General features: G+C 45.8%; 1 protein-coding gene across 1 annotated transcript in view; it reads left to right on the top strand.

Moving 5' to 3' along the window:
• The window catches only part of kug (FAT atypical cadherin kugelei), a 113,464-nt gene that overhangs the window by 62,319 nt on the left and 24,335 nt on the right, over positions 1 to 26,810 (top strand). The window contains exon 6 of the mRNA XM_014355057.2: positions 26,466 to 26,572. Coding sequence (XP_014210543.2) covers positions 26,466 to 26,572 — 107 coding nt within the window. The remainder of the gene's footprint in view (positions 1 to 26,465; positions 26,573 to 26,810) is intronic.

Below are 26,810 nucleotides of genomic sequence, written 5' to 3'. Positions count from 1 at the left end.
GCTCGGGTGCTTTTTGTAATTGAATTTCCCAGGGATTAGACGTGGCGCATCAGCAAGACGTGCCGGTAAGCCCCGTGCCTTTCTTTCTCTTTCTCCATCATCATTATCATCATCATCATAATCATCTCTCTCACGCATAAAAGGGGGGGGGGGTCTGCGGGCAAAACTTTGCGGTTGCATTCATGGCACGCGTGTGTACGTATATAAAATATAATCTATGGCGCATTCTCTCTCTCTCTCTCGTGCTCCACTAAAACACATGGGCCAAAAGTAGAGATGGGCGCCTATTCGTATACATGTACCTACCTATCTCCCTTGGGCTGTAAAGCGCAAAGTCGCGTAGACGCGCCGCTGACAGCGGATATGCAAATCACTGCCTCCTCCTCCTCCTCGTCCTCCTTTGCAACCCGTCTCTTTCGCACACACTATCATCTCCACGATGAAAAGCCCAAGCTCATCCGTTCCCATGTGTATATATATACCCATACATGCACCCATACGCTGCAGCTCTCCGGCCACCGTTATTGCCTTTGCTGGTATATATTTACTTACTTGCTCGCGAAATGCTAACGAATTTCAAACCGTTAACTGTATTACCACCTGCGTGGAGGTACATAAAAAATATACCTATACCTATATAATCTCTCTCTCTCTCTCTCACTGGTGCATCACTCAAATGGTCTTTTTTTTAAATTCTTTGCTGTAGCTTGTTTCAACCCTTTTAAAGCGATATTCTCCATTGTGGTATGATACATGTTTGTCGTAAATATTTCTTCTTGTACCTATATACCTACACCCAAGTATATCATTATATCGTTTCGCGGGAACTTGACACGCGCGGGTCATCAATTTCATTCCCACCGTGTTGACTTTGAATTTCAATTCACAAAGTCTACAGACCGAAAGCTCGACGTCCCCGGGTATACACTTATATACATATACAGTTGCTTAACCATCGGTGTGGCTTGTACCCTCGACCTTATACGGGAGTTTCAATTCGAGCCCCCGCGTCGACGAAGGAAGGGAGGTGCAGTCGAAAAGTTTCGAGTCTCTCTTCCTCCCCCGGCGCGATCGGTTTGCCGAAATCGTTGGAAAATCAACTGGAAGAACAGTGCAAAACAAACGTGGGAGAGCAAGTTAAGCGAGCGCGTGCTCAGCTAGTTGATGATGCCCCGACCAACTCTCCCCATTGTACCTTATGCACATATAACACACACACACACCCACCCTATACGTATACTTATACCTACACGCGTGAGCTCATGCGGCAGCGAGCAAACGTTGGAATAAGCGAGGATCGCGTTTGAAGTCGTCGAATGGTTTTTCGAGTTTGACGCTGATGGAGCGTTGGCGTTGGTGGTGGTTATCGAGGAGAGCGAAGGAGGCGGAAAAACCTGTTGAAAAGCCAGCCACTGGAAATTACCAACTAGTTTGGCTCTCCCTCTCCGTATGTATACATATACCTATAATATACTCTCTTGTCGTTGTGCAGTAGGTACCCATGCACGTCATAAATATATACATATATGTACCTGTACACGCTGCCACGTAGCTATCAAGTGGGCAGCTTACCCATACACATGTATATGTATGTAGTTGTCCGAGAGGGGCAGTGAAAGCTTCGGTTCTGTAACACCCACCTGTATATATATATTACCTCTTGGGTAGGTGCACCCGTGTCCAAATTAGGCGCGACTGGCGAGTATATACCCCTCTGTAAAGGTACTATACGGGCACCATTGATACAACGGAGCACGCTTTTCTCGATTGCTCATGAATGGACTTTGGCCGCGTGCTACCGTGCCCACCTATACCTATACATATATGTATATACAGCGTGGGCGTTTAGTTCCTGTTGCTCCTATACTATCTGACTCCACGTGACATTTACTTGTATACATACCCTACATGTGACGCGTATACCGTGTGCCGTGTGTGTGTGTGGCAATCGAGACGATCTAATGTGTACATAAATGTTACGTAGTCCCTCGACCCATTCCTTTTCTTCCTTCCTGTCTTTTTTCTTCTTTTCTTTTTCTTTTTTATTTATTTTTTTTTTTTCTCTCTCTAGGTGACCGTGCACACTGTATTATGCGGTAGATTGGCTGCAGTCAATGAATTGCGCCACATTCGTACCGTACACTCGCACAAGAGTGCCCCTCTCTCATCTTGGGATACTCGTTTTTTTTCTTTCTTTGTTTGCGCAACGACCCACCCAACTTTGCACTCCCGTGTCTCTCGGCACACACAACGCTCCCTACGCGCTGTACTTTTATGAAATTTTTTTTTTTTTTTTCCCTCCTCTTGTCTCTTCTTCGAAAGAACATTTTTGAAAAGTAACAATGACATGTCCGAAACTACCCAAATGTTGGTACAGGCAATGCCGATGGAGTCTCTGTTCGAATATTGTGTGTTTTAACCAGATTTTCATTAAAAATCTTCATATAATCTTCATATATCTTCACAAAAAATTTAATTCAATTAGTACAAACTACACGACGAAAATTAGACAGTTCCATCAAGTGTACGTCACGTGCGGCGTTTAATGACAGCAAGTACCGGTAGTGTGGAATCAATTAAAGAAACAAATTAAAGTTGACCCTAATACTCACCACGTCAAGAATACATTAAGTATGTACAATTGCGCACAGTTACCGGTTAGGTTTGACAATCTTACGTCATCGCCGTCGTCTTTCATTTTTTTTTCCTCCCTGCATCCCGAAGCTCGTCTCCTGCGTCTCCGTCGCTACACTTTTTTTTTTTTTTTTTCCACGTCCGTGCGCTGCTCGGGAATCTCTCTATCGACTCTCTCTTTGCGATGGCGCAATCCTTCCGAGGCCAAGATATCCCTTTGACATAGTCAGTCGAGGGAGTTCAAAGACGCAAGAAATCCAAGTCGAGTGCAAAGCCGGCTTGTGCCATCCATATACACCCAATACCTACATCTGTTTGTGCAAGTTGTCTTGTTTGGCCAGGCGCTGGCTGCGAGCGCGCATTACCTCCGGCTAATCTGCCCAACTTCCTCCCACCCACCGGCCCTCTAACTATTGGCACTTACGCCCGCGAGCCTTAGATAGCACCCATTATCCCGGTCACCTACCCTCCGAAACTCAAATTATATCCCCGAGCTGTGCCATTGCTGCTCCCGTCTACGTATACCACCGACCGAGCTGTCGCCGCGTAAAAGCCCGTTTCTCATTTCGCGCCCTCCCCGCTTTGATGATGGTCCTTAACCGTCGCTGCTTGAATAATCCTCCAGTGGATTCTCTCATGATGATGACGTTGCTTCCCGAAAGCCTTGATTGATGCGGGACGATCAAACGATTATTTTGCCATTGCCTTCCTTTGCACTCCTCTGTACAGCCGTTTTCTTTCTTTTTTTTTTCTATTATTATTAATCAATTCGAGAAAAAACGGAAGCTTAACTGCTAAAGTGGATAACGAGGAGGAAAACAAAACGGCCAGTCAATTAGCTCGTCATATCGAAAGGAAAAGCCGAGTGTTTTCATCCGTACGACCACGGGACTGCTGCACAAGTCTCTGGAAAACTTTCGCCGTCGCTTTTGTACGTTATATTGCTCGCCAAAGTATCGTTGGCTCGGGGCGTGAGAAGCAGCCAAGTATACACGACTCGGGCGCTTCAATAAAGTTGTGTTCGTCGATGCCCCCCGCAAAGTCCCGTACGCGCGATACGCCCACTTATTAACGCTATTGTTCTCCCGAAATGAGGCCAATAAATTCCAATGATGTTTCCCCACCCTCTGCAAAGTATAGGGTGTTGTTACGGGTTGTAGGTGGTAATCGAGATTTTGAAATTCATCAAATCCCAACTTTGCTTAATTTGATTACCATTAGCCGAGCGCCTATCTTTTATGGATATATATATATACGTATAATATAGTGTATGGTAGAGATGGCGAGAGTTGTGAATTTAATTAAACTAACAGTCACACGGAGTCCCGGGTTTATCGCCGATGGAAGCTCCATTGTCGCGATTTTGCTAATTGTCAGCGATACCCCGCGTTTGATTTGCCGTGCCCATTAGCTAGTGCACAATTATTATTTATGCACACCGACATGGTTTAATTAGTCGATCAAAGCGCGATAGTCGCGGGGAAAATTTATCAAAGTATATATACGGCCCCCGCTCGCGCGTAACATGATCCGCGTTAATTTCAGTCGCGCAATATTAACCCGCGCCTCATCTCGATAGAAGGATTCGTTCAAATGAGAAGTATCGGGGGGGTATATTTAAATTCAAGTTTGATAATTGCATCAATCGTAATTGGCGCCCCGTACAAAGCTGGTACGACTACTTGACAACTCGTCGATTGACTGACGCTCGTACCGTTTTTTTTTTTTTGTTTTCCTCGAATGGCACTCGTTTCCCTCTAATCGACCGCGTCGAGTGTCGTTGGGAAACTTTATCATCCCCGCGAAAGTTTCGAAAATAAATAAATAAAAACCTTGTCGGCCCCCGAGCCATCCGAGCTGCAGAAAACAATGGACGCGGCGATTAAATTACATTCGTTCCGAGTTGACGCGTTGCAACCTCCGGCGAATATATACACGTACAATAAGCACTTACGCCTGTAACGTACGGTACACGCGAAGGAAAAAAAAAAAAAAAAAAAAAAAGTATCGTATAGGCGTGGCTCTGCCGTTGTATAACGTAAACTCGCGTGCGGTAGCCTGACGCGGCAACTTGACGCGCGATAGCGACTTTACGTCAAAGGCAGCACGCGAGCCTTACGTCGTAAATCTACCAGCGGTGGGGGGTGTGGGACGCCTCGGTTGGCCGAATTTGCAAATTGCATCCTCCAGCCCCCCGAAGGCCCAGGGCCCCAATTATTCCCCCGTACATATACCCCGTGAGAAGCGGCATAATTCGCTCGCTGCGGGCATACACGTATAGTTGGGGAATCAGATTAGCTCCCGCGCTCCGACGACGGCCCGGCAACAAAAAAAAAGAAGAGAAAAAAAAAAAAAAAAAAAAAAAGTTTAAAAGCAACGGGCATAAGTACTTACGCGCCGAGAGGAGGAAGGCTAATCGAGCGAATTATTTTACGGAGGGTGCGCGTGTAAAATTATGAAAATCGATGTCGGACACGAGCATGCAGCTATATATGTATGTATGTATGTATGTATATGACGTACTCAAACGTTTAGAATATATATATACATATATGAGCGGGGGGACTACCGTTGCTCCGAGATTCGAGTCACGACTCTTCTTGTTCAGCGCGCGGTTAAAGAGATACCCATCCCAGAAGCAGCGGGGAGGCCCCCCCTGGTAAGTACAACCCGGCAGTAGTATGACTGTACGTGGACGCGCGCGAGCGTGGCCGGGCTAAAAGATATGTGTAAGATCGAAAATGCATTTGTAAAGAGGAGATGGAAGGGAGGGGGTGGGGTTGCACCACCGGGGTAGACGCCTCGTTCAAATTTATCGCGGCAATTTCTTTGCTGCTCCGGAGGTAGAGAGGCTCTCTCCCGGCCCTCGAGAACACGCTAGTTTTAGTCGCGGCGGTAGTAGTCGTAATAGTACAAGCGCGAGGAGGGTACGTATAATATATATGGGGGAGTAGGTCTGTCTGTAGAGGTACACGTGTGTGTGTGTGTGTGTGTATGTCGCAGCAAAAAAGACAAAAAGGGGTAATGGCCTGTACACGTGCAAAAGTGTATGTATACGTAGCGGAGCTGTAGGACAGAATCATCTGCTCGTTTGGAGCCACTTTGCCGCGTCAGCGTCGTCAGCAATTTTTCCTCCTTCTTGTTCCTCCTTTGCTATACGTTATACTATACTCTCTTGTACTACCACCTATACTCTTTGCAGATTGATCGACTCCTCGTCGTCTCGCTCCGGCTCTGTATAAAATACGTTATACGTACTCGGTCAACCTCCTCTTGCGCAAAAAAAAGGCCCCTTTCTTTCCCGGACGCGAGATCCAAATGCAAAAGAAACCGTATGCAGCTCGGGAATTTTTGCCTCATCCGCGTGAGAAAGAGAGAGGCGGAAACAGCTATGTATAGGGGCTAATAGATGCTCGGCCACACGTGGGTTACGTGGCTGCATGTACGGCCAAGGAGGAGGAGGAAAGGTATGCGTGGGGGGGGGGGGGGCTCTATCTCCTCTTGCTGGTGATGGTGCTGATGGCCCGACGCCGCGGAGCAGCTCAGCGATGCGAGCCGCAACCCTGGCCCGTCTTGAGATAGCTATACACCGGTGTAGAGGGTACTTGTGCGGCCGCAGAAGGGCGAGACAAGAGGGAAGCTGATGCTGGTGAGGAGAGAGACTCTCGGCTGCTCACCGGCAGGGAATGAAATTGCGTGCGTGCCTCTGCTTCGCGAGCTGAGGTATGGACCGTGAATCTCGCTTTTTTTTTTTCTTTTTCTTTTTCTTTTTTTTTTTTTTTTTTTTTTTTTTTTTTTTTATTTTTCTGTATCGTTGTTATTGTAAAAATAATTTTGCGTTTCGTCAGATTTTCGTTTAATATCCCAATCATGAGACAAAATTGTTGACTTGGTAAAAAAAAAAAGAGGCCAAATATGTTTCGGTTGAAAATATATTAGCAAAGTTGAAAAAAAAATAGAAAATTCTATTTGAGGATTTTTTAACTTGCATGGGTGCACTGTTGACTTGGGGGAAAAATTACTCTGGAAATTTTTTATTCCTTTCGACATGGTTTAAATGAGCTTAAGAACTTGGAAAAAAACGTTATTCACCATGAAATTCGAGGGAAAAAACGAAAATTTCTTCTAGATACGCTGAAATACTTGAAAAGCCTCTCACGAAGTAAGTCACGGCCCGTTTATTTCATGTTTACGAACTTTACCACACTCGTGGAGGCACGTATGTACACGATGAGATAAAAATCACCGTCCCAAAGGTGTATCTTATGAAAAGGACTTTTTTTTTTTTCTTCTCAGTTTCCAATCTTTTTAAAGTACAATTGTTTGTTAAAAGGGCAATCATTGCCAACGTAGTGCACATAAAATATTTACAATACGTTGCAGTTCAAAATAATTTATGAAAGGAAAAGAGTGGAAAAAAAAAGTTCTTTCAAACCTTGTAAAAATCCATCAAATAATTGTGCCCATGAAAAAAAACAAAAAAAAAAAAAATACTAGCTTTGGCGAATGAATTTATCAATTAAAACGTATAGATAAAACAATCATTCCAAATGCACGAGGGTTCATGGAAAACGTAAACTCCACTCACTTTGTGTAATTGCCTTGCGTGTCACATCAGCTAATAGATTAGAAGACGGAGAGAGGATGACGTGCAATACCGCCGGTATCAGCGCAGAATATGAAATGGACCGAAAGAGAGAGAGAGAGAAAAGGGTTTGGGGGGTGGGGGGGGGCGCACGATTTTCCAAGTACACCGCGAGTATGACGCGGTGGGGCTGTCGGTAGTCGTCGGCAGGATGGTCTAGGAAGTTTTAAAGTTTGTCATCCGGGAAGAGACGACAAGTAGAAGAAAGGGGGGAGTTGGATCGAAGGCGCAGTAAAGAGAGAGGAGGAAGAAAAGGGGTCGGTCGCTAGAGTAGTTGGAACAATGCTCCCTTTCTTTCCGGGGCGACGGCGAATTCCCCGAACGGGAAGAGAGAGTGCCACCGTTCACGTGTGTGGGCTCCGGCGCGTCCATCAGCGGGGGATTTGGCGCGCTCCACTCGTGGGAACACGCTAGATGAGGGGGGGGTGGGAGTGCAGGAAGAAGGGAGCAGGGCAAAAAGAGCAGCCCCACCGTATCGGCAAGTATATATAGGCACAGGAGCTTTCTATTCTCGAGGATCGGTATACCTATATACGTATGTATGATAGCGGGTCAAGCGGGGCTCGGGCGCTATATGTGCACGTGTATACCTACCACTACAGCCCTTTTGACGAGTAGGTGCGTATACAGTACAGGCCGGCTTGCATCGAGCCCAAAATGGTCCTCCACGTATGGAGACGATCGATTATTCGCGCGGTGCACCCAGCCTACAGCCTCCGATTGGATTTCCAATTTATCGCTCGGCGCGCGCTTTGCTCCTCCCCGGGGGACCCTATACGTGGTCCATCTATCGGTATTAGCAGTCCTCGCTCCCAACTTCTTTTATCAAACCAAGCACTCGAGAGCCCTAAAAAAATCAGGCGCGCAAATTGAGCTCCAAATCTTATTACATTCCACGAGGATTCGGCAGGTGGGTGGGGGGAGGGGGGTGCTCGAAAATTTCCTTTAGTCCGCCGATGGGGTAGATGATACGAAAAATTGTTATTTAACGGAGCCTCGTGGAAGAGCTCGCTCACGTATATATGTATAGTAATTCGCTCGCCAGCGAGAGAGAGAGAGAGGACTCGATGGTAGGGAAGGGTAATTCAATGAGTCTCGAGCACCAAAGGGGAGAGAGCGACGAAGTAAAAGAGCAAAGACGCCGAAGGGGTGCAGGGGGAGAATCGCGGATTAGCCGTCGTGTGCATATACTTGGTATGAGGTATATATACGTCTGGGAGCATATCGGCGGGTGGGGAACGGGGGGCGAAAAGTGGAGAGGGTAGTCTCGGGTGTATTATAACGCTGGCTCGCGAAACTTATTCAACGCAGACGCGGCCCTTACGTAATAATATACAGGAGAGTAGGAAAGAGAGAAAGAAAGACCATCAGCTCTGTCTCGTTTAATTGAAATTTAAAGCGCACGACTCTACCTCCCTGTACCCCCCCACGGTGCAGCGACGGGGTGTGTATGTATGTATGTGTATATAAGGTATTCACCACCACCACCAGCAGCGTCTCGAAGCTTTGGATGGCGAAGAATTAAGCAAGCCCGACTCGAGCTCAACTCTCGGCTGAAGCCTCGCTAGTGGATTGGGGTTTTCTCGTCCCTACCCCCCCCCCCTCCCATTCGCGAGCAAAGGAGCTTTCCGCGTAATATTTCTCATGTCGGCGGGCCACCGAGCAATTAGCGGGAGTGGAGAATAGCTGCTCTGCTGCCGGCACGCCATCCGTTCCCTTCTTATTCGCACCAGCCCGCTTCTTCTTCTTCTTCCCTCCCTCCCCCCTTGCCGCCATACGTACCTACCTCCGGAGCTTGGCAGTCTGTTCCTTCTTCCGTCATTGCCTTTGGGCCTCCTCTTGTGCTCCCCTCTATAATTTCATTTACTCGTAGTCGTCGGCGACGCGAAAGCAAACGCAATCGTCCCATTTTGTACCAGTTTGTACCTACATATATATAGGTAATATATATATGCTCTTGTTACCTTGGAGAGGTATACCTATATTATAATACGCTGAAATGTTGTTTTCTATTATTCTTGCAACATAATTATACAACCCAGGGAGAAAAGTTACATTTTTAGCCCAACGGATAACCTGCAGGTATATACACATAGCTCCCCCTGAATATCGAAGTATACGGAGGCCGAGGAAGGGTTTCGCGAAGTTGCACGCAAATCTAATACAGGTATAATATATACTCAAACGGTTGTACATGTATATATATATATATATATATGTACCTCTTGCGAGTGTTTGCATAACGGAAGTTGGAGAAATTACGGCTGGTCGACGGCTGCGATGGTATACGGGCGGAGGAGGTGTGTGGGCGGGCTGTAGCGTGTTATACCGAGCGTTTTGTACCCCCCCCCAGCTATATATACGCTATGAATTTCCTCGGAGAATCATTAGAGTACACGCTGATGGGCCGTATATACATATGGATGCCGCGGGCTCACCCCCTCCCCCCCCCCGCCCGTGTTTTGAGTTGGCAGTCACGCGAGGAGAGGCGCTACACGGTCACGGGAGGAAGAATCCGCGGTATATATAGTGTATATATACGAAAATAAGGGTTGAGTAGTAAAGGAGGGGGAGGGGTGGGTGGCGAGAACAATTGCGTACACTCGAGAAGCACTTGTTTAGTCGTTCATCACGTGTACTGTAATGATGCCGTGGGCTATAAAAATTGAACCTGTCTCTCTTTTTTTTTTTTTTTTTTTTTCGAGCCCTTTTTCCTCCCCCAAAGTACCTATATGTGCAGGAAAAGGAGGAAGCACACATACGTACCGTGTCCGATATTATCGCCAAGTTTTTAGCCACGCGAGGCTCATCGGGTCCTAGGATGTGCCTGCATCATCCCCCGCGGATGGGGGCACGTAACGCTCGGCCCTTGGGGAGCGTATACACTCAAGCAGTGCTAGCTGGCTCTCACCTGCGCCCCTTCCCAATATCCCCCCCCCCTTCCCCTACGTTTCAATTGAATTTCAATTGCTGCACATTGCAAACGGTAATGCACGACGCGTGTAGGTGATGGATGTTACAAACACGTATAGATAGGTATATATTTGAGCAATATACACGTCGAAATCTGGAATAGAAACAGAAGATGATGGGATTTAGCATATTATATCAAAACAGATCGCGAGGATCGACTATTGTTGTACGGAGCAGGTTGACTCTCGGGTGCATATTTATAGAAGGCCGAGCAGGGGGTGCGAGGGAACCGATACACCGATGACATCGTTAGAGCTAGTTTTGTATTTTAAGTGTACGTGTACCAACAACATCATGGATATACTGCCACGGCAAGTACACAGGGACTATACCTATTCGTGTATAAGCACGCGTATACATAATATACATATATATATACCTGTATAGCAGCTTAAAGTCCATTGAACCGAGAAAACGCAATGTCGTATAGGTATACACATGCGCAACGCTCGGACTCCCTTCCTTTCTCTTCGTATGGGGCTCTCCCTTTGCTCACGTGCAGGGTAAGTGTACGCCATGGGTTAAACGTGCATGATATGGTGGTCGGCCGTGGAGAGAGAGAGAGCGTGCACGGGCATACCTGTAGTGCCCGCGATACGTGGCCGCGAACCAGCTACGTCGAAGAGAACAGAGATTTAGAATAGTCGCGTGCTAGAAACGCCCCGCGCGAAAGCCAAGTTCCCGGAGCTGCCCCTACCTATACCATTCCCGCGTGTTGGCGTGGTAGCTGACGTACCTGATGCGCGGTGCACCCAACCCCTTCCCCCATCCACCCTATACGTCCTTTCCTCCTGCAAGCTCTTTTACTTTCTTTTACCTACACCCGCGATCCCCATCAGCATATAGCTGCTGTTCTATATTATGTAGTGACGGTAGCGATATTATGGTGCAGGTGGTCTTCCCGCAGGACGCGAGAAAGTCGATACGCGATGCGGGTACATTATATATTTTACACCAACTTCCGCGTCAAGAGTCTCTCCTCGTCTTTTTTTTTTTTTTTTTCCTCTTGTTCTTATCTCTCCCGGAGCAGCAGCTCTGACACAACAAAGCCGACCGGCTTGCTTCCGCCCCGTGCTTTCAAGACGCGCTAATAGAGGCGCTGACCGCCACCCAACACGTATGAGCCCATTCTTCTTCTTCTGCTTCACTCGACAACCAGTCGCGCGATGAATGACTCGACTCCTCCCCCTCCTTCTGCTTACGTATACGTACCTATAGAAGCATACACGTTCATTTGTATCGCCGGTTCTTCGTCCAGAGCCAGATGTCATCGGGTTGTAACTCTTCTTTTTTCTTTTTTTTTTTTTTCCAAACAAAAAAAGAGAGAGAGATCGATCTCACGCGTCAAAAATTTTGGCGGCAGTGTTGATTCGGATGGAAAATGATAAACAAATAAATAAATAAACGAACGAGGGAAAAGTTTGCCAATAAATATTTTTTTTTCCCCCGGTGGTTGGCCTTTTAGAGGCGACGGGAGGGAGCGCGCGATACGAGAAACTAATCAAAACTCGCAAATGAACTCTGCGGTGACGTGGTATGTATATATATATATATATATATATATATATATATATAAATGTGCCATATATACCGTGATAACTTTTGTTGCTTTACTCCCGTGAGTTAAACAAAAATCCTACCCCCCTCGCGACTGACGATGCAAATGACGCTTCCACTCCCTCTCGATTCGTTCGTTTATCTCCCTTGCGTTGGAATATAAATATATGTACATAATATGTTGAAAGGGACGATAAAATCATCGTCGACAGCTGCAGGGAAAACCTTTTTCACCGTACGCGCACGTAAAACCCATCGTGTCTCCAACGCGATTCACACCTCACCTCATTAATCGCACGTGGTATATAGGTGTACATATAATTTCACTCGCACGCAGATTTTCGCAGACTCTCGTTCGCACCATCGTATTTTCCAAACTTATAATCCGTTCCGTTTATTTATATTGGCTTTATCATACCAAACGCCCTCGTCACCTCGGTAAATTATGTGTACATGCTCGCAAAGAGCACTCCCGTTGCTTCACACTTGATTTTCATCGAAAATGAAATTTTTTTCCTTCCTCTCGAGGAATTTCCAACTCGATACTATTCACGGCAGGTATTGGATCCTCCACAGAGGGAAAAAAGAAAAGTAGAAGCTAAATAGGTGGTGCTACGCGTGAAAATTCCTCCCCTTGAAATACAATGGGGGGGGGGAAATGAGGGATGCAAAGTGGTTCGTAATTAAAAAAGAAATGTCCTTCCGTAAATTTGACAGAGAGTGAAAACAACCGATTTGTCGTACGCGTAATTTCACCGCGAGGTAAATTTACTTCCTTTCCCGGCAATGATCGATGAAGTGAACGGATACCACACGTCACAGGTGGTGGGTAGATGGGGTAAAAAAAAAAAAGAACCACCGATCACCGACGCCCGCATTATCTTTTTGCCGATTGCTCCTCTTTTATATACGTGTACGTATAGGTAATAATATACCTTCCCCGGTCCCGGGGGTCGAAAACTCATCACGAGCTGCTGCAACCCCGACCGGATCTTTTTGTTCGGACGAGAGCCCCGCGCTCGCGCTTATAATTCAGCGCCTCGTCTCTTCTTCTTTCTCCTTCGTCTCGTTGGATTATTTTCGCCTTCAACCGCCGTAGCCGCGAAAACTCGCGTATGAATAATTTCGAGCCGATTCCGGCGCACCCCTCCTGCGGATACATATATACGTAGTGGGGAAGCATGATTTTTTAGCCCCTTGGGGTAGAGGTGTTGGATAATATACTATTACACCCGTACGGTGGAACAATCGCGTCAACGGTTCACTTCCATCACAGTGTATACCATGAGTAGGTTCTTTATTCGGTAAAAAGTATATTCCAGAAAACAAATGGTTGAAAGGATCCCATCGCAGTGGATAGAGCTGCGCTTCGTTAACTGATCAGCCGATACATGTATACGTGTTTGCCGCACCATGTATATGGGTGTATACGCGCGCAGAGAGGTCAACGCAATAAATCAATTATTTTACGACAACGATTCTCCATTTGCCGGCGGATGATGGGTGTACGCACGGAGGGTGTGCTCTGGCGAGCTCTGATATTCGCACTCGCGCTCCCGATATATAATATGTGGTGAAATTTTACAGCTCCGAGCCTACATATATATAATTTTTCCGAGCACCAATGTAGGGGAATAAATAAAGAAGAAGAAAAAATCGAGAGCTTCTGGCCGAAAAATGTATGTAAAGGGAGGAGGATGATATTCAATGGCCCGCAAAAAGGTACGCGCAATCGTTTAACATCCATCCACCGATGCGAGGCCTAAAAGCCAAAAATATACTCCACGCAGAGACGGCCGACGGTTCGCCTTATCTCTCCCCTCCTATACATCCATATACAGCTCGGAGTTCAAATAAAACCCGGAGATGGCCGATAAGGCGACCATGCACGTGGTATAGCCAGGCGCTGGTCTATATGTGACATATAACGTGCACGTGTAGGGAGCCCAGCACGCGAGCGCGTGTATCAGCTATACAGGGCGTCGAAAATAGATATAAATTTATGAGAAGAGAGAGAGGGAGGGGAGCTGTATATATACCGTCTGCACGAGCACACAACACGCGTCCCGGTCCAGAACGAGCGAGGGGGTACAGTCTCGGCCTGTTGGTACACACATATAGAGCGAAGAGGGGGGGGGGGTGCAACAGCGGGGGCGCTTTTATTAAATCCCCGGCAGGGACGGAATCGACGGTTATAGTGGAAAGAGAGACCGGCCGTGTTACGCGGCAGATTACAGGCGCCTACGCATATATATATACCTATGGGCCTGGGTTGCACAAGTCGAACGACGAAGACAAGGGGGAGGAACAACCGACCGAAACTTTGCGCCCCTCCTGCAAGTACACGCGGCGAAAACGCTGTTCCGAAATGCATCTCCCCAAGTTCCCGGCTTACGTATACGTATGGGTATTTTACTCGTCAGCTGTGGCGTGGAGGTCATCGCGAATATCGTCTCGTTTCGTCAATTTTCAGGACTCACGGGAAAATGAACGCGAAACGGGGGATGGCGCGCTTACAGTTCGATGTACATTGCGTCAGTGCACGAGGGCGCGTAAAAACTTTTTGCCCCCTTTTCCGAGCCAGCAGTCGCGCGGAGTTTCATTTTCCATCGGGACAAAGGGGGACATCGAGGGCGCCTGTATGAATTTAATAAAGCTGAAATTAGCAGAGTTATACTGCTGCTTCTGTCAAAAAGAAAAAAGAAGGAAAAGAACGAAGTAAGAAGGAGAAAAACTCTCGTACACCAGAGAGGCCGAGAGAGGCTGTATCGAGGAGAGAGAGAGAGTCGCGAAGAAACGGCAAAGTTATGCGAGTCCCGGCCGAGAGATCAATAAGCTAAAAGTTGCCAAACTTTTTTTTTTTTCCCCTCACACCCCGCATATTTAATATAAATGTTGATGTTGTTACACGGCGGAGCCAGTCCCTTGCCGGTATCAGTCTCCCGGCAGCGTCTTCTCGATTAGCTCGGCCCAACTGCGACACGGCACGCGTGTTCTCTGCTGCACGCGATTCAATAACAAACATCTTCCGCTTTTAATACTTGCGCCCAGTGGCTGTAAATCTTTGACGATACTCCTTTTTTCTTTTTTTTTTACGTGCCGCTTCCCATCTATATAGCTCCGATTCTGAGGTACCGATAAAGAAACAGAGACTCTTGGCGTCCCGGGAAGACATAAAAAACAATACATATATTACAACGGAGGGTGGCGATAAAAGCAACGCACGTGCCTACGGAGTCGAATAGATGGAAAGCAGTGATTATACGCGGTAGGTATAACCCTGGCTTTGCTCGTATATATATATACGCTCTCATCGGTAGCGATATCTATCTATATCCCCCCGGACCCGCGTGTAAAAGTTATTACGCGCTTTTGCCCCGCGACGGGGTCACGATAACGTATATATACATCACACGTATAATTTCTTACCGGGGAGAAAAGTTTGTTTCGTCGTCGTCGATCGCAAGTATATATATACGTATACATGAGGGAAAAGGAATAATGTGCGGAGAGAAGCAGCTATAGGGTACTACATTTTTTCACGCATCACCCTCGACGACGTCTCGAGCTCAATTTATGCGCCCCAACACCCACGCCTACACACACGTACACAGATGTATCTATGGAAAGCAAAATATGTAGTCATGATGCGTATACCTATTATGTGTATATACCAGAGCACGTGTGGTTGTTGGTGCGTAAGTGCGCGTACGTGACTGCACGGAAAAGTGAAAGGGTATATAATAATATAGATATGCACACTGAGCTTATTCCGAATGCAGCGCGTGGATAATTGCAGTGGTAAAAATTTTTCCCCTCTGCTCTCTCGCGGTAGTAACGGGGTTGTGCGCTATGTGTGTTATATCGCGGATATCATCCGGATGGACTTTTCGGGCCCGCAAATTCCCACGCGAATGAAAATCGGGACTCGCCGCTCTCTCTCTACGAGGCTAATCTTTTTTAAGTCGAAATAAAATTGACGATTTGCATTCGGCGCTCGAGTGGATGATAATAATCCTCTCTCTCGCTATCGGGTGTATTATATATATATATATACGGAATTTCGCCTCCGCGCGACATGTATATTATATATATATACGCGATGCGCCTGATTTGCCGGATTTTTCCGCGATTTCGCCGGATTAAATTAAAATTATGCCCAAGAGGATTCGGCTCGCGGATGAAAGCGGATTTCACGTACAATATACATATATACGTAGTTGCACCGGAGGGGGAAGGGGAAAGGATCGACGAGAAAAACGCCGATCGCACCATGAATCGGTCATTACATTCAATTCCCCGCGAGGAGATTACTATTTTATTATCATCGCCATAAATATATTATATATACGTATAGGCCCAGTGTCTTGGCAGAGGAGTGCTACATATATATATATACGTGTCCTCGAACACCGGCGATTGGAAGGTCTGCTGAATACCGGGGCAGGGTAATATCTCTCTGGCGGAAGGAACGGTATGGATGAGGAAGCCGGGGGTAATAAAAGTGAAAATAGAAAAAAGAGGAGGAAAGGCCCCGCGCAGCATACGCTTCGAGCAATTGAAGTCGTCTCTCTCTGGTCGCGGCTTTCTCCTCGAATCAATCGGTATTATTACTTTTCGAGGGGGGGGGAATGAAGATTCCTCGCGGAAGAAAGTCTTTGTGATGCGCGTTGGGGAAAGTGTGGGCACAATATGTATATGATATAATTTGCGAGTGTGACTGCGGGACGAATTCTATGCGTATCGGTACGTGTGGATGTTGTATATACATACAGTTTAATTACGCCGAGCGTCGATTGAGAGCGAAATTTACTTAGGTATGTAATTTAGCTAATTCGGGCGGGCTGTCGATGGGAATAATTTACAGGCGCTGCGAGGGGCCTTCGGATCGATAAACTTGGAATTATTCATTAGGCTGTTTACTTGGTTACATTATACCGACGAGCGCGTCATTGGGTTTTTGTGTATCCGATTGTTTTCGATAAAATTGAAACTCGAGTGTATAATATAGGTGGATGCAATCGATCGTTGAAACGTCGAGTTTTGTTATTTGAGCTAATTTTTTTACATATCGTATTATCATCGATTAAAAAATGCATTACTCGCGGTGTAGTAGTCCCTACACGTATCGATGTTTCATGAAATTAATTATCTCGAATGGATTCTTCATCAATTCGCAAATTAAATTAAATGAGCATTACGATGTAAAATCGACATGTTGGATGATTTTTTTATAATAATTTTTTTTTTTAACCAATTTTTTTTTTCAATTTGCACTTTGGCCAAACCTTATGCATTGATTGAAAAATTGATGAATTTCGTTCCGCAGCTGCATGGATGTTATAAATATTCACTTATAAATACACAAACCGGGAAAAGTTGAAAAGTAATCGGAAAAACTTGAATCGGTCTTTAGATTTTTCATTTCAATTGCAAAAAATCCAAAATAATTTTTTTTTTTTTTTTTTAATTTTCCATCCTAGAGACCAATTTGAGGGGGAAAAATATAACGTACAACCGAGTAAAAGAAAAAAGTAAAATACGAGTAGGAGGAACTGCAGTGAAATGAAAAATAAAGGACAGCCCGCGAGCAAAGGAACGGGTGCGCAGGGAAGTGGGGGATGCAAATGGCATATTAATGGTGAAAAGATGTCGCATTGTGCGACTTTCACGAGAGAGGGAGAGTCTATAGTGGCAAATGGGATGGAAATAAGCGAGTATGACGAAAAGCTGGGCGGCGAAGAGAAACGCACCCATATCAGAACAGAGGCTGCAGAGTATAGCGGGTTGACGGTGTGGTACGCACACAAGAGAGCTTGCATGACGCGCCGTGGGAACGTTGTACAATATTATATATATATATATATATATATATATATATATATATATATACGTGCATATTCGAGGTATACATGTATGTATGTATTATTATATACCGAGACCGGCGCGTGTAGCGTAATAATGTACTCGAACGGAGCTGGCATGGTTAGAGGGAGGAAAGCCTGCAAGTGGAGCATTTCTCTGTGTTATGCCTCTGGCAACCGCGAAACTCAAAACCACGTGGCGGAGAATCCAGACCCCGATGCTCCTGCTTCCTCCTCCTTGAGGTATATACATATATAGGTACCTGCATGTATATTATATTATCCTCCGCATCCTGTGTGACTGTGTTACTGCAGCCATATGTATATACATGGGTATACCTACTACCGATCTGTCGAGCATCGGCTAATACTGTTACCACTATACTCGTGTATACACCAGCTATACTCGGATGGGATGGACAGACGAGCAGTAGTCAACGCAATATCCTCGCACGGCTGGGCGCCAGGTATTTCTCTCCACCAATAGTCTCCTCTTTCTTTTTTTTTCTTCTCGACCAAGAAAATCAGCGGCGATTAATTTTTTTGTTTTTTGTTTTTTTTTTTTTTTTTGTTCTTCCCCTCAATTATCGCACAGGGAAACATTTACCAGGGCGCTGTTTTACACGCACGAGACTCGGGAGGGCTTTTTTGCCGTCAATTATTCAGATCGGGAAAAAGAGTGGGCGTGCCCTAGGCCGTACAACGTGCGAGCCGCTTCTTCTCCCGCGTGCATTGTTTAAGCGCCGTTTGCACTCAAAAGACCGGCCACCCCCCTACGCTTAATAGGCAGATGCACTCCGTCCGACACTCCCCCCTCCCACTTTTATTATCATCGTTATTGTACTGCACTTGTGCTTACATACGCAGTGGGTATATAGTAGGTATATATACAGGGAAACCGTACGGTAAAGTGTTGTACAAAAGGACGCAAACAATTTTAATAACGATCGTAACAATGATAAGTTTGTCTTAATCTACGCTCATCTCCTGCAGCCTACATAGGTCTAATAATCTCCATCTCGGAGCTTTGCAAATCTCCCCTCGCCATGCATATAATTTATTCCTATCATTGTATCGTTGTAAGACAAAATTCAGCTATATATATTACATTCGCTTTCATATGCCAAAGGGTTGGATTTTTCATCAATGTAACACAGTAACCACCACCACTGGCGCCTACTTATTTATTATTTGACTCGCGCCACCGTTCCAACCCAAAGTCGCGAGGATAAATAAAGCTCCTCTAACGCGCGCGTCACGCGCAAGTGGGGATGAAAAAAAAAAAATAAATAAATAAATAAAGTCGAAAGCGTACTGTAATCTTGAATGGCGTTATTTTGCCACCTTTCAGGCGCAAAAAGCGGCCTTCTCCTCCTCTATCTGAATCTAATGTTATTCTCTCCACGCTCCGCTGGAGCTTTCACCCTGCCTCAAAGGAAAATCCGAACCGGGTGCGGGAAATGCTTTTTTTCCCCTCCTCACCATCATCGTACAAACGCGGAAATTGATTCGTATACCCCAAGCACTACACATTTTTACTCCAAAGAGATGGATTGGGCTCTTTACAATTGCGGAAGGTACAACACCAAAAGTGATTTCATATAGAACCAATATTAAAGCGTATTATTGTAACGATACCTCAATCAGTGTACCCTGGGAATCAATGGGGGATATAAGATAAGCGAACACACGCCCGTTATAAGCCAACCGTGCGCGCAATAATATCAGCAAGACACTTTGGGCTGGGGTGGGATGAGAATAAGAAAAAAAAAAGGGGGAGGGGAGGGTTGGAGTATATATACAGAGTAGCCAAGTGAAATTAATGATCAAAGTTTCGAAAGGCAAAGCTGCCGGTGCTACTGCTCTCTCTCTCTCTCTGATGAAGTTTCGGCCAAGGTGTGCGGCAGCGGGGCTGATGAGTAACGAGTCCCGGGAGCTTGCAACCTCACCCCGTGACCGTGGGCGCCTACGCAGCTTTTAAAAATGCCCAAAGTTTATAAATAATTTGTTCAGTTTCGCTGCACGAGGCGATAGGGGGATGGAAAATCCGCCAATAAGGGCCTTCCATATAAATAATTCAGGGACGCACTCGAGGACCAGAGAGACCGCTCGGCAGCCAATCTTTCCCCATCTCCTTGTATACTGCAACTATTTATCATTTGTTGTAGATCGATGCTCGATGCATCGTAGGTGTATCCGGAATCGAAGACTTTCCGGGAAAGCCCCATTCGACTCTATAATCTTTTACGCTTACCTATGTACACGACGTACATAATATGTATAGATATAATGTGTCGATAGTTGCGCATGTATATAAACACAAACATCACGGCCTCGAGCGAACAGCAGCAGTGGTTGTGTAATGTACCGAGTTTCCCCCCCATCGATTATCGATCCTGTGACGAGGAGGAGCCGGACTCCCTCGCGCATTATTCGGTACACCAAATTGAATTGGCCCTCCAAGTAACCGTGTGTATACGGTGCCCCGACGCGTTGTCGCGTTACGGGTATTAATCGAGCCTCAAAGGATTTATCATGTAAAATTAATGGACGCGCGCGTTGTGTTGAAAATTATCTGAAGAAGTAGGCGACGAATCGATCGAGAGTTTATCGGTAAAGTGCAAACCCAACGTGATGGAACGGGGCGACTCTGGCGCGGGAGCTTTGCGTCGATTTCGTTTCAGGTTGGGCCAACGATGGTGCACGGGCGAGCAAGCCCTGCAAGCGTTCGTACAATATTATATTATACGTGTACCACCGCGGCATACACTTCTCTATTACGTGCACGAAAGGCGCGGTAAGTGCATATATAGTAGCGCTCCTCCGCTGCATCGATATACATTTACAAGCGCTGCTCGGGAGGGGGGAGGGGGTCGAAGTATGAAACTCGCGGTCATCGATCCTCCGCTACTATATCCTGTGTACCATAATTATATATGTATATGTATATAAAAGGTGGAGGCAAGCCCCACTCGGGACGAAGAATCCGTACACGCTTGGGGCTCCTTTTCGCTGAATGTACCAAAGGTGATGCGGCCCCTCTTTTCTAACGGTGATCAGGTGACGCTGATTTCTTTTTTTTTTTCCCCCTCTCGATCTCTTCTTCCTCCGACCCGAGCTAGGATTACCTCACTCGCCGTATATATACGCATCCATAACTTGTGCGTCGCAAATATATACATCGAGCATTTTTATTTCTCGCGCAATTATATATTACGTGCACAAGTACAATATGTATACTGAACGAAAAACGACCATTTCCCACTATGGTGGCAAACCCAGGACAATTCAATCCTCGGCGCTCCATTTGGCTCGTCGAAACACGGTAGGTAGTCGTGTAGCTAGCCATGTCCATACCAATCGTTTTATCGCCCAATCCAATTTGTAGCTCTTTTTCTCTCTCCTCCTCCCCGTGTATTATATCGCCCTATCGGACTTTACCCCCACTCCCTACCCTTCCAGTTCTTCTCCGTCATCAAACTCTGTTTGCCCCGAGACTCCGTTTGAAGTATTTTCGGGGGAGAGGCCGATGAAATAAGATCGAGGCGCACGAAGCCGCTTTGTTCTCCGCAACGGGAAAAACGACCTGCCCCCCCCCTCCCCCCCCCCGGTAAACAAATTTTCTCGCTTCGGTGGATCAAAAGCTGCATCATCGCGCAATCTCGCGTCCTATGTATATACATTGTGCACCTAATATTTGTCAACCAAGTATATACAGTTGCGTTGACGACTATATACGCGTAGAAGAAAGCCGTAGGGGGTGGGTGGGTGGGAAAAATTGAGCGTCGAGCTTTTTCCCAAAAGGAAGGATATATTTGTCGCAAGTTCCCTACTCGGTGAAACCCCCGACCGAGGTGTGTATATACCCTTTCTGCGGTGTAGCCCAGAGTCATCGATAATATGCGAGGTGCGCTCGCCGCGGTTATTGAAAAACACCGGATCGGAGGAAAGTGTCGGAGATATACTTACCACGAGACCGATTACCGCTGTACGCCATCACGTATCTGCCGGACCGATGAAATTAGAGCCAAGAGGGATGTCCCTCTGTCCGTATACATATATATACATTGGGGCGAGCGTTTTTCTATCGCTTCGATCGCTGCCCCGTATATATACACACGGGCTCGCTTTTTCTCAGCACCCTTAAAGCCTTCCCTCGCCTCCTCCGTGAGAGCCCATAATTTCATTGTCTTTCCTCGGAGCTGGGCCCGGTTTCTCCGCTCCTCTATTCATTACGTGCCACCCCCTCGCCCCAAGTATATGTGGCTAGAACTATATATATACATACCCTTTTCTTTTCTACACTTTTTCCAACTTTTTTCCTGTTTTTTTTTTTTTTTCCTTCCCTCTTCTTTCGTTTCTTGAGTAATTATTTTCGCGCCACCTCAACTTCTCCAATTTCCCGTGATGGTTATTGTTGTAACACTGCTCTTTCGAGCGCAATCATTGTCGGTGGTTTCCATACTTTTTTTTTCTCCCTTCCCCCCCTGCACTCTCTCCGTTTCTCATTGTGCCACCGCTAAGGACATACGTGATAGGAAATAAAAGCATGTACATGTTGTACATATATTTATGTGTGTATGGGCTACAGTATGCGAGAGGAGGAGAGTAGCCCCTGTAGCCACCTGTTCGGCCGCAGCATAGTATATAATATATCGTATAGCTCTCGGCTCGAAATTCTTCTGATAATTGACGTGCTTTCTCACGCACTCTCTTGACGTATACACGTGATATGCGCATACCTGTGAATTATTGGCACGATATAAGCATATGTATACATACAATGCACATAAGTGAAGCTGTACACGCTGCAGCTGGTATATACGTATATAGTATACGTAAATGAGGAGCTCACATTCTGGGCTACATAATACGTGCGCATGCCGGTGATGAGTAAAGGAATATAGCGACCAATAAGGGGACAGATGTCGAGCGGTGATCGAGGACGCGTCGGAGCGTCCAGTCGGCGATGCTCGGATTTTGCGTCGCTCCCCTTCGCTGTATACATGTCGCCCGTGTGCGGTGCTCTCGTTTCGACGACGACCTTGATTCTCGCGGGAATATATTATTAGGTCTTTGACGAGTGGTTTTCCGTCTCCGTGGATCGAGACAAAGATACATTTTTCTTTTTTTTTTTTCCCCCATCATTGGCTGATTAAAGCAATGCCGCAGTTTGGCGTGTGTGCATACGACGCGTGCCTCTGCAGCCGTACACCAGAATGCAATAAGGCTAATGGCTCATCTGGTCAAGAGAGACGAGATTCGAATTGCATCCTTGGCTTTGCCTACTTTCTCCTGCTGCGTCCGATGTATGTGCGTGCACTAATATACACACACACACACACACCACATCTGTACATTATATTTTTATATATACGCGCTCAAAAATAACGATGATAATGATAATAATAACAATATAACGACGTGAAAGTTCTTCGTTTCGTGGTTATAACGAGAGGCGGCGCGATACATCTCTCTCTATGTATGTGTATATGTTTATCTGATGTATCTCTGATTCAGCTGTATTGATTTATTTCGTTGTATCCACATAAATATACATACATGTACGTATAGGTATACCTATATATACCGGTAATACAGATGAAAGTTACACTTTTTCATTTTCTCCCCCGACCATTTTTTCTTTTTTTTTTTTCTAATCACCATAAAATATATATCCGCAACAGCTGCAGCAGCTAAATCCTATTCTCACGCATGCACATACTCGTGAAACGATTCGAAAAAATTAAAAATTGAGCTCGCGCGTGGCGCCTTTTACTAAATATATATAATCTACACATCACATCTGCACTCGTGTCTGAGTGGCTTACGTGATGTGCTTTATCTCTCTGCATGTCTTTCGAGGCCTCGGAAAATTCATCCACGTTCCGAACAGAAAATCACCCAGTTTTTCCACCTTTTTATCTCGCGTGAAACGTCAAAAGATCGAGATTACACATCAGGAAAGCTCTGCCTCCATCTCCCACGTATATACCTTTTAATTTTCTACTCTTTCCTTTTTTTGGGGGGGAAAAAAAAAAAAGTAGAAAATAACGCACGCGTGACATTCCAGAGAAAAGAGGGCCGACGGGCATGGTAAAACGATCGGCTAAATAATCGTCGAGTCCGTCCCAAAGGAGCACGGCTCGGTATAGGCACGCGGGATTGCATCGCACGCGCGTACACGGGCACTGACGGTTAATTTCGAAATCTCGACGTCAACGACTATACATATACATACATAGCTTTAGCTCACAGGTAGGTACGTATAGGGTGTATATATATATAGAGGGTGGGAGGGTGGCCAGCGTCGCGCTCAATAAATGATGCCGTCTGTGCGGTGGCGCGAGCTATTACGGCCTCCATTAATAATTCCCCGAACGAATTTCGCCGTCGATAAATAATTGGGCCCGGGTCCGGCTCCAAAGCCACGCTCTCGTCCGCACGGCCAACCAACCTGCACGTCCGTATGTACACACACCCAACTCGCACCCGATAAATAATTCCCTCTCGTCCCGTTGTGTCGTGCACACGTACAGGTATGTACAGTATGCAGTATACAGGTGCTATACCTATACATATAAATGTATATATATATATATACGCACTATCTACTGGTGGTACTCCCACGCGGTGCGCCCTTTCCTCGACAAATTTTAATACCGCAGCTGCCACCGCTGCTTCTGCACACGCGTGTATCATATAATATATATACATACATACATGTGTAGTCGGTACGACTGGTGAGAGGTACACGAAATTGCCAACAAATCCGATTGATATTGGCCCGCCTATGTGGGTACACCACCTCCACCCGCTCACTCGATGATTACAGTCAACCACGGTCGGATACGTTCTTTCATGGCCCTTCTAGAGGTGATTCCGCCTCACTGGATTAACGAGCTTTTTATGTCTGTGACTTTTTTTTTTTTTTTTTAATTATTCCCATCCGTTTGGCACCTGTACGGAACCGTTTGACACGGTGACGGAGAAAAAAAAAAAAAAAAAAAAAAAAAAAAAAAAAAAAAAAAAAAAAAAAAAAAGAAACGAAAATCAAAGCTACTATACGTAGTATACTTGTGTAAATCGTTGTAATAAATCAACAATTGATTTAAATCGCTTTCACATTCATGCCAATATATAATATTACATGTATTGTGCCCAATCGATCCTCGTCGTCCAATCAGCTGGTCATTGATTATACGTACCCAACAAGCGATATTCCAGCATAATATTATCCACCTTCGAATCGTTCATCATCGGATAACACGTCCCGCTAACTGCCCACCGACCGATATATATATATTTCACGTATCCCGATGCGTATACGTATATATATGCACAACCCAACCGCACTCTACTTTGGCCATTGTGATGCGGTGCACTGCAACGAGGAAATGCACATATACATTATAATATATACTATACGCGTCCCAAAGTCTTTCGGATTACACGTACCTCGTTATCGATGCTTATTCGACCTGATTAATCCACGTATCATCTCGCAACGCGTCTATACAATATACGCGGCACAACGGTATAAAAGCCTTTTTTTCACGCGTGTCTCGTCCACGCTGAAACGGGAGATACGGAGCCAATGTAGGATATTATACATATTATTATAAATATTTAAGTACTCGGTGAAGTCACGTAGGTATCGAGTACGAACACCCACTCGGAAGTACACGTTGTGTACGACGGCGCTTAAGATAATGGCGATACAGGGGTAGCAAAGTGCACATCATCTAGCGAGAGAGGGTGTATACAACACGTATATAGCACTAGAGGCACACGAGCCGTACCAGCAGTATGTATGTATATATAAGAGATGAGTTTAAGAGAGCAGAGACTAGGTCGCGCCTTAATTATTCGCCGGGGAGAAAAGGCTTCGCGCGCGTCTTTGCCGTCGGGCCCAATAATTTGATGTAGAAAAGGGGGAGCAGCAGCAGTTAACCCGGGACTTGCCCAACTCCCCCTGGTAAGTATATATATATACGTATAGGGTACGTCCTCGTCAACGGTAAGTTTCTTAGCGGATCCGCCTCGGTCGTGTTACTCTTCCAGCCCGGTGCCTCCCAACCCCGCGTACATACTCTCGTTGTGTTCGCCCGTGAAGATGCTTTTATCCGGACGCCCCACCCCCCGAACAACCGACGAAATTTCGATCCCCCGTCCCTGTCATAACTAGGTGTACCACAGTGTGTCCTTCCCCCCCTCTTTCGTGTATACGTATAGGTTGCACTTTTTCTTTGTTATCCACCCCGGCAACTGTCCGTCTTTATTCTCTGTTCTCGCGCAACCACGTCGTAAAGCTCGTTCTCGTCGAGAGAGATAAAGAAGAAGAAAAAAAAAAAAATCACCTGTGCGACTTGGTCTCTGGGGTTGTCGTCTACACGATGAGACGACAAATATTTCACTTGCCTGCTTGCGTCCTTTCTTTTTTTTTTTTCCCCCTCAACCTTGGCTCACCAGTAAGTATATATGGAAAAAACAAAATTCATTTGTACCTTTCAAACGAGGGGGTTGGCGGGGAGTGTAAATTTTTGTTTTTCCATCACATGCGTGTACATATACCAGGGAGAGAAAAGCTCCGAGGCTTTTGGAATCTATGGTAACGGCGAGGGATGAAAATCTTTCCATGATTGTTGTGTTACTTTGAAAAGATTTTTCCTCTCCGAGCCTTTCAGTTGAATTAATTAGCGTACGGTTGGGAGGGAAAAAAAAAAAAGAATCAAATGCTCGCAAATACTATACTATTTTATATTTATGATTATTCTTTTGTTTGTTTTCAGGAAAGATAAAGACCAAAGCGGCTCTCGACGTGGAAGCCAAGAGCGGCTACTGGCTCACGGTTTACGCTCAGGATCACGGCGTCGTGCCGCTGAGCTCGAAATTACAGGTACGTACACGCCCACGCAAATTCAATTAATTCCCTTATAATTTGCACCAAAATTTATTTGAAACAAAAACAATTGAGTGCATTGTTTGGAAGGCAAACGTGACGTGTGCGCTTGGAAAGGGAAAAAGAAAACACGCGCACTGTTTTTTTTAATTTGATAAACCATCAAAAAAACTGTGAAAATTGGAGCGCGTAGTTTGTTATCGAATTCAAAACGGAGGCGCGTGTGGACGAGAGA

Source organism: Copidosoma floridanum, unplaced genomic scaffold (genome assembly GCF_036245765.1).
Source record: "Copidosoma floridanum isolate Cflo_tuat_1 unplaced genomic scaffold, Cflo_Japanese_pri ptg000006l, whole genome shotgun sequence".
Classification (NCBI taxonomy): Eukaryota; Metazoa; Arthropoda; class Insecta; order Hymenoptera; family Encyrtidae; genus Copidosoma; species Copidosoma floridanum.
Note: the sequence above shows the minus strand (reverse complement) of the source record. Positions and strands in the feature narration are given on the sequence as shown.